This window comes from Micrasema longulum, unplaced genomic scaffold (assembly GCF_059751315.1).
Source record: "Micrasema longulum isolate JH-2025_06_02 unplaced genomic scaffold, ASM5975131v1 h1tg002217l, whole genome shotgun sequence".
NCBI lineage: Eukaryota > Metazoa > Arthropoda > Insecta > Trichoptera > Brachycentridae > Micrasema > Micrasema longulum.
The window spans coordinates 270,275-280,179 of record NW_028279379.1 but is presented as its reverse complement, the minus strand read 5'-3'; the positions used below and the strand labels follow the sequence as shown (position 1 = coordinate 280,179).

Below are 9,905 nucleotides of genomic sequence, written 5' to 3'. Positions count from 1 at the left end.
AATGTGAAAACATACAAAAAATTTCAAGAAAAGAAAAGCAAACTTTGGTTAGTGAAAGCAATGTTAGTAATAATAAAATTAGAACAATAATAATTATTTTTATACTTCAGGTCCTAAATATTTTATAGCTTCAGATATGTTTTTTACATTAACTGTTGAATATTTATAAATATTTTTCTTACTCAGAAGAGCGACTTGTAAAATCTTTGAATAAATAGTCAGCCACCCTGGTTGCTTTCAAAAGAAAAAGTTATAGCTTTATGATTGTAAGAGATATAAGAAATGCAAATGGTAGAGCAATTTATTTTCTTTCCTTCTTTGGAACTCTGTGTAATGGCGCATTATTTATTAATTAATTAAGAGATCCAAGCGTTATTTATGAAAACTCACTGAAAACATAATTAAGATAAAACACGTAAAAATAAATATTTCTAAAAGCAGAATTGACACGTAGGCTTCCAGGAAAATGGAAATGTGTAAGTGTAAATGGTGGTAATGATAGAAATACTTTAAGCCTAAACTTAAATGGTTGTGGTCCCGTGGCTAGTGTCTCGGATTCACGGCTCAAAGGTACGCGATTCAAATCCCACTCTACCCCAACTTGTTTCCCATTTTCTAAAGGTGAGTTATTTACAACTTATTGAAAAAAAAACAATTAAAATTTCCAATCCTTGATAAACCAAATTCAAATATTAAATGGTAAAGGGGACTGGTATTATGAATAAATATTTGATAATTTGTCTCTGGGCATAAAAAAAAAATCACTGCGGTTTCAAAAAAATATATTTAATTTCACAGAATACTTATAATTTTTTTAAATTTTAAATTAATCAAAACATTATCTAATTTTATGAATATGTCAATCTTAGAAAACTTTATGATTGAAAGTAAAAACTTCGTATATTATTTTCATTTCAAAAAATAAAACAACGAAATTAACACATCTGTTCATATTCTTCTAAATGGGTGTCGGTGCTATATAAGCTTTTGACGTCACTGCAACTTGTATTTTTAGATTTATTGTGAAGGTTAGAAGTGAAGTGAGTTGAAGTTTACCTAACGTATGATAAAAATATTAAGAAATTTATTTACAAAACCTAATCATACGGCTTAAGTCCTTCAATGTAAATCTTTACGTAACGTTTATATGTAGTTATACGATGTATTAAGCGGCGTGCAATATTAAAGCAACTGTAGGAATATGTTAGTTGTAGAAATGTCCGAAAAATTTTCATTGTCGTCTTACCTGAAGGCCGAATAATACTCCCGGTGTTGGGGATTCTGTTAGCACCGCTGATTAAGGCAAGCGCGGCAGGATTCGACTCCAGGTTTCCGAAGTCCATCTGCCGTGTCCTGGCTACTCTTTCTTCGGAAAGTATACCTAACAAGCAGACCTGGAAGGAAAAGGACTCTCGTTCTTTCAAATCGAAGTTCCAGGGTTCAAGTGGGGAATATTCGCAAAGAAAATAGCGAAATCAAAATAAAATACACCCGTCTTAAAACCAAATAAGAACGAGCTAATTATATAGATATATTAGCCGTAATTTCGGAGAACCTCATCCTTTACTTTTGGTTTCAATGTTTAAAAAAAAAAATATAATGATCTTTTACACTTTTCGAAATCTCAAATAAAAAAATGCGTGAAACGTTGTATTATTAGGACATGAACTAGTGTCATTTATCATACAAATACTTTAAACATAGTAGATTTTTAACTTCTACAACATTTAACTTAAATTAACAGTAATGATGTAATAACTTATATTTACATATATGTTATAATTTAAAAATACTTAGCACACTTCTAATTATTTGTTTTACTAATTAGGTTTTCACCCTCTAAAAGGCATCTTCAAACTGGTGAATATTATACAGTGTAAGAATAATTTATATAAAACTAAATATTATCTTAAGTGTAGGTACATTTAAAAATAAGTTGAAATAGATACAATATTACGTATTGTATCATGCATTAAAGATAATATTTAGTTTTAGATAAATTATTCTTACACTGTATAATATTCACCAGTCTGAAGATACCCATTAGAGGGTATCTTCAGACACTAATTGGTCAGACGAATAAGTGAAAATGTACCAGTATTTTTAATTAATAACTTATATTACATCATTAGAATGCAATTCCTTCAAGAAATGTCAATGAATAATTTTAATTAAATTAACAGATTTATTTGAAACCACTTCTAGAACATTGTTTTAAGATAACAGTAACTACGAAAAACTGCAATGTATCTATTTAAAATATATGAATGTATGTAAACTTAAAATTGTAAAAAAATAGTATTCGAAGCATTAACTTTGTTGGTACTTATTATTTAGCAATATTTAAAATATTGATTGCTAAGCTAGGGTTTCCTAGGAAAGCGGTGCCCGTATTTTAACGGCCGTAGTGAACTGTGATGCGGTTGACAGCCGTCGTATCGGTGACTAGAAAGTAGTTTCCTATAAAAATGGTGTTGATAACACCGTTAAAAATTAAACCACTTTCTAGTCACCGCTACGACGGCTGCCTACCGCATCACCGTTCACTACGGCCGTTAAGATACGGGCACCGCTGTCCTAGGAAACCTAGCTTTAGATTGTTTTTAAGCCTTGACAAAAGAACGGCCATGCTCCGAAACTGGTGGGAAAAGTTAATTAATTGTAGTGATTTTACCCAAACTAAATACGCAGGGATTAATTATTCTAAGTTTTTTTTATAAAAATGAATACAGCACCAAACAAATGAGTTTTTTTCAATTTTTCTAAATAATCCAACTTGTAGTAGAAATAAGTGTTTGCAACCGTATTGGAACGTGATAAGTAAAATAAACTCCTTAAATACTCGAACTCCGCTTTACCACAGCTTGATTCCCATTTTACAAGAACTTCTTGATTGATATTTATTTGCCACTCGTTGAAAATGGCCTTAAAATTTAAGCACGAAAATTATACGACCGGAAATATTTCTTGTCAGAATATTCTTGAATAAGCATAATCATTATCATTCCCTTTCCACATTTAAGTATTGCGAACAAAAATTGATTTTCCATAGTGCATAGTTAAAAACTTAATTGGGATTTTCGGAACGACCTTTTTTGGCCATGTTTTTCGTCAACCATCAGAGGATTTAGATTTTTATCACTTAAATGATGTCCCAGATAAAGGACTTTAATTTTTTTTAATACGATAGTGGCGCTTAGAAGTTATTCAACATTACCTTTAATCCTTAATACCTGCATTAATTCCGGTATAAATAAAATATGTGTTGTATTTTGATGAATGTACTAAAGGAATTATTTGTTAGTTATTTGTATTTAAAAAAAATACGTTAAACGCTTTAGAAAATATAAAACGTTCCTTTTCAATCAACAATGGGTCTAAAAGATAATATAATCAATAGACATAGTTAATCTTATAGTAGTCTATTCAATCAAATTGAACATGATCACAATATTAGAGAAAATATAAAAATCAAACTACCATTTGGAGAAAAGGCGAAATCACAAAATTTAATTTAACATAAGGCAGTAAAAATATTTATTAAAAAATTAAATCCAACAATGTTTTGAGTAAACATTTTTGAGAAGGGACTATGGTGTGAAATGTAAATACATAGACTTTTATATTCCTTTCTCAAAAATGTTTTTCCTCTATGTTGCAACAAATTAAGCAAAAAATCCGTTTCAACTGAAGGTTCAATACGTGTTAAAAAACATATTATGAATGATGTTATCATTATTATTCTCACTACTTCGATTTAAAAATAAATATTTTTATAAAAACAAGTTTTATTTAAGATAAATATATTTAAAATATGGTTTAAATAGCAATTATAAGGACGAAAGCACTAGGTAAATAACACTTTTAAAGTGATACAGGTCCATAAAATAACGTTCAGTAAAAAATTTTTTTTTGCTAATTATTAGTAGCATAATAAAAATTTTAAATTTGTAATTTTGAATTCCCGCAAAAACGGCCATTTCATTGGCCACGCCCCTAATACATCACGATTCTTGTTTATTTGTTACTGACTATTGAAATTTCTTCAGAACATTATCACAAATCTTAACGTCACAACAACCAAGGCCAAACGCGTCGCGTTTTTCTAGTAAGATATTTTTATTAAATTTATTTCTATATTTATGGATGAAAACATTTCTCTACAATATACAAATTGATTTTGAATATACAATTAATTATTCTTAATCCATTTCGTTTATTTTTATAGGTATTCGTTGTATGTGATATTTATCTATTTCCTCCAAAACAAACCAGTCAGAATCCAGCTGTCAAACTAAAACACGAGGTTTTATGTGTAATGCCGACTAGTAAAATAAGCAGAAAAAGACATGGAGATACTTATGGATATCAGTAGTTAAAAAATAAACACACTGCGTTTTTAATTCGGTAGATACAGAAGTAAATATTTTTTTGTTTCGTGTGTATTTGAATACACGACCGGGTTTAGGGGTCAATAGGTATTTTATCGTCGCAAATAAAAGCGAAGTTCCAATACTATCTCGCTAGTGCCAGTGGTGCAAGCTAGCGGACCGCAAGAAGTGCAATTATTATTGCATTATCTGAAACGGTAGTTGCGGGACTTCCGTCCGGCCCAAGGGTACGCCTAGGCGTCCCGTTCTAGCGAAATAGTCCAACGCCCGCGGAAGCGAAACGATAAGGACTACTACTGCAGCAACTAAAACCAATGCTGGTAATGTAGTATATGTAGTGCATGGTAATAAAAATGCCAATGACCAATGGTATATTTTTAAGCATGTTTATTTATTTATTTATATATACGCCCAATGGGCATTTTTATGGACACATTTATACATGGAAAATTATTTTAACAAAATAAGAAAGACTCAATGGTTTAAAGAAAACTTTGTGGGAGTGGAAGCGGGAGAGAGGTGTTTATAATTGAATTTGATTCAGTGATCGTTTGAAAGAAGACAACTTGTTATAAAAGAAATCAAGACTGGTATGTTTGTTGGCAGACCTAAGAATTCTGGGCATAGGGGAATGAAAACCAAAGTTGGTTCTATAGTTATCGGTATGAAAGTGTAAGTTTTGTCTGAGGTTTCTAGTTGGAGTATTTTATTATATTCAGCTCAGTAGTTCAGGCGCATTTAAAAGTGAGTTAAGAATTTTAAATAGGACTATAAGGTCGGATTTATTTCGACGGTCTTGAAGTGTAATGTTAATTATCTTTCATTTATTATTTGCCTATAACATTTTTTTATGCATCATAACAGACCAGGATGCACAATTACTATGATGAACATCACAAGACACCCGAGCTTGAAAAACATCACATTATATTTTTATGTTCTCACCGGGAATTAAACCCGGAACTTTCTATGCGTGAATCGTGTGTCTTAGCCGTTACACCACGGAGACCGCCAAATATCAGTAAAATAAGATGTTTTGCAAATTGAAAAAAATTGTTTTACCCTTTAATGCCCAATTTTTTTAATTCTAACCAAAAACATATTTTATTGAATGTATGTTTTTTTATCCAAATATTAGGAAAAATACCGAACAAAAAAGTTAATTTTTCTCAGTTTTAATGTCATATTTTAGTTTGTGTGGACAATATGCTTCATCGGACATTAAAAAGTTAAAAATTACCATAATGTAAGGAAAACAAGAACTAACAATTCTTATGAACATATTTTTGTATAAAAATGAAAGTTGCGGAAACAATTAAAACATTAAATCTAAAAAAAAAAACAAAGAAATTACCTTTAGAACTTTAGCTAAATTACACTTTTGACAGAATACGTGCAACTGACATTTTGTTTCAAATTTCATCGAAAGTTTTTACCCTGGTGACGACTTTTTTAAATAAATTATAATGCTAGTATGTATATAATATAATAAACTAGTCGCCGAGTGTTAAAAATGTTTGAAATCAATTTTATAGACCGATTATCGGTATGTGGCAAATAGTCTACATTGGGCATTGTAGGGTTAAAGCGTAGATACTCGTATTCTAGCAGTGAAAAATTTAATTCGGAAAAATAAGTCCATCACTTACAAAAAAAAATCATTGCCATGGTCATTATTATCATCTGCCTATCCACACTCGCAAAAATGACACATGAATATGGAGATCAACTACCTATAGGCAGAACGGTACATGCTACAAAGTGTGTTAAGTGATTACTCAACCCAGCCATTGACTGATCATAAGTTCTGTAAATGCCTGGGCTTCTATATTTATAACAGCTTCATCTCTGTTAACAAATAAAAAATATTTAATAATATTTTTTTTAAGATTTTTTATACTGAAATATTTTGATGGAGAAATAAACATAAAATTTTCTTAGTATTTAATCCAATGGTCATTAAACTTTACTATTATAGTGAGTAATAAAATATTCATTAAATTCAAAGTTGTTTGAGATAAATTATTATTCAGTTGTTATTTTAATATGCTTAGTAAACTTAATCAGAAATTCATTGCTGTATAAATTAAAACTATGTTAATTTAGTATTTCATTAGATTTTTAAATGAAAATATTCTTCAATTTTTTTAAATTTTTTTTTTTATTAATATCCCTACAGAGATGAGGTAGAATTTTTTTTCAAATTCAGGATTATGGATATTCGAGCGTTTACAGGGCTTATGACCTGTCATTGGCTGGGTTAAGTGGCCACTTTACGTATTTACAACATTCCCCATTCCGCTTATTAGCGAATATCGACACAGGTAACATTTTTTTGATTTTTGTATATATGTTATTAAATGAGAAACCATTCACAAGCGTGTTGGAGCGCCATCTATGAATTGATATTGAAGTTAAGTATTGAGTTAAGTATTAAGTATTAGAGTTGAGCTTGTGAATGGTTTCTCATTTAATAACATATATACAAAAATCAAAAAAATGTTACCTGTGTCGATATTCGCTAATAAGCGGAATGGAGAATGTTGTAAATACGTAAAGTGGCCACTTAACCCAGCCAATGACTGGTCATAAGCCCTGTAAACGCTCGAATATCCATAATCCTGAATTTGAAAAAAAAAAATTCTACCTCATCTCTGTAGGGGTATAAATAAAAAATATATACCTACTCCCCCTTGGCAGAAATCCAGATTTGTGTACAAAATACACGTACCAAAAATACACGTACCTAGGGAATTGTTCATATTTAAATTTATTTCAACAGAGAGGGAAAACATTTTTGAGAAGGTGATTTGGTTCAGCCGGATGAATCTCACCTACGTGATAAAGGTTTCAGCTCTTTTACTTCACAAAAGTCAACAGACAGAAGAGTTGAGGAAATGTGGCTGTTCAAACATGGGCAGAATGGTGAATGTTATACAGTGTGTAAAGTGGCCACTTAAACCAGCCAATGACAGGTCGTAAGCCCTGTAAATGCCTAGACTTCCATATTCCCTTCGAAAATATTCTTATTTGAGAAAACAAAAAATTAAAGCGAAAAAAACCAATGACACTAACAGAAAATTAGTGTAATAATAATTATTAATGCAAATATTGCGATACCGATATTTTATTGAGGTGAATTATCATAGTACTCGTATTAAATAATAATAAATATAAAAAAAAAACAACAATTACTTTTCATATAATTGACCCAAATATTTCAATTTTGGATGCCATTTTTGACGAGTTGTAAATAACTCACTACTAGAAAATGGAAATCAAGTTGGAGTAGAGTGGGGTTCGAACCTCGGATCTCTGATCCGTGAGTCCAAAACACTAGCCTCTCTACCACAACCCGATTCCTTTTTTAACTTTTTTGGTAATTTATAACAATTCAGGATAAACTGAACAACGAGCTTTTCAGAATTAACACTTTATCATCGAGAGTATTTCCTTTAGAAATGACACGAAATCACTTACTTTTTAAAAATAATTTAAATCGATTCATGTTAATCGATTCTATTTTTTTTTTTCTATTGACATTCTCTGACTGAAAACCAACTACTCTTATACTACTGACAATTCCTGCCATCGTGGATTTATCAACAAAATCTTTATGCTTTCAAAATATTTATAATAATAATAAATTATTTATTTATTTATTATATACATACGGCCTTAGCCAATTACAACAGTTACATGAAGAAACATAAATGCAAGAAACTGAACAAAAGAACATAAAACTATTTAGCAAAGACAAACAAGGGCAAAACAATAATTGTATCCAATATATTCAAAAAAACCCAAGACCAAAAACTTTGAGCTAAACCATGCCAATCCAACTTCATCCCACACTGTTTAGCCGCGAAGAGATCTACGAAAAGCCGGAAGATCTATCCCAAAAAATTCCAAGTCGTGTGATAAATTGATTAATCTACACATTCTGGACATTGGGGCATAAAAACCGAAGTTGCTCTTAGAGGATTTTATAAATAGCAGATTTTGACTTCTGGTGACACGGCTGGGAACATGAAAAGAAATTGATTGCAACAGAGATAGGACATCACTTAAAGCATTAAGTATTTTGAAAATGCATATAAGGTCCATCTCAGTTTTACGTCTCTCCAATGAAGACAGAGTAAGAGATTGCTCTATTTCAAAATAAGAATAATTACCCCTTTTTAATCCGAGCAACCATGCCACTTTTCTTAGAAAACGGTGTTGGACAGACTCGATATGGTCAATATGAGTCCTGTAGAATGGAGACCAAATAGGAGAAGCGTATTCTAGATGGGGTCGAACTAGTGAGCAATAAAGAGTTTTGATGGTATTAATATTTTTAAAGTCCACCGTCACTCTATTGATAAAACCGAGAAGTTTGAGAGATTTGTTACAATATTATCAATGTGTTCACGATAAGAAAGTTTACTATCTAAAGTAATGCCAAGATCCTTTATTGACGAAACCAAATAATAGTAATTTTGTAAATTTCCTAAGTTTTTTATTTTGAAATTAAAACCAAATATTTTTTCTACTTATATTTCATCATTTTGAATGACAGTCTTATTGCTTTTTACTTGAAGATGGGTGTCAGTGTCAAAAAGTTCCTGACGTAGGCGCTGCGACATGTGAAGAAGATCAAATGTCACAGGTTGCCGTAAATTAATTTTAACTCTCCGAGCCTTCTTCTTCAATCTTTAATCTTCAAAGCACCGGGCTACTGAGAGGACGGCAAGTGCTTTAATGCATATTGCTAAATTTCCTTCTCCAAGCTCAGGTAATGGGGCGAGCGCTCCCACATTTTCAGGATGAATTAGTGGTCCCCCAAAGAAGCGGTTTTTTGTGTTACGTTGTGAGCGCATCACATTCGCATAATATTTCATTCAAGTGAAAAAAATCCTGAATTTTCTACAAGTCAATAATACGAAATTTTACAAGAGAATCACCGATTCAATTAAATAAAAAAATAAAAAACGAAGTTATTTAAAATAAACATGAAGGTGTATCATATATTTTAAAATATTTGAAATTCTGGTTCATTTACAAAATATAAAGTGAAATCTTCACAAAAATATGTTTCCAACTATACGACTAACTTTTCTTTCTTTATTTTGAAAATGGGATAAAAATAAAATAAAATACTGTAAATTTTTAAATAATTTATGTTTTATATAAATTGTTTTAAATGAAAAGAAAAAATAGTTACAACAATATTTTTTTAATAATTTTAAAAACAGTCTCGTGTTTTGAAATGGCACAGTATTCCAAAAACTCTAATTACATCATATTTACATCCAAGCATTTTTTTTTTCTCGCAGAAAAGTCTTTTCGCGATTGGAATATTTAAAACGTTTGGTTTTAAAGCACAAAGCGATACCGCCCCCGCAAGTGCGGGTTAAATCATAAATAAGTTGTTTCTCAAAACAGTAAGACCTCGCCAAGAAACGGCTTAACAATGGAGGTGTTTGGAGATTATAAAACATGAAAGGAAATTCTAATGTGGAAGTAAATACG

The 9,905-nt window shown here is 30.7% G+C and overlaps 1 protein-coding gene across 1 annotated transcript in view; it reads right to left on the bottom strand.

Annotated features, from left to right (window-relative positions):
• Positions 1-1,246: 1,246 nt before the first annotated feature.
• Positions 1,247-9,905, bottom strand: part of LOC148272721 (uncharacterized) — a 249,663-nt gene continuing 241,004 nt past the window's right edge. The window contains exon 3 of the mRNA XM_088239654.1: positions 1,247-1,394. Coding sequence (XP_088095780.1) covers positions 1,285-1,394 — 110 coding nt within the window. The 3' untranslated portion in view covers positions 1,247-1,284. The remainder of the gene's footprint in view (positions 1,395-9,905) is intronic.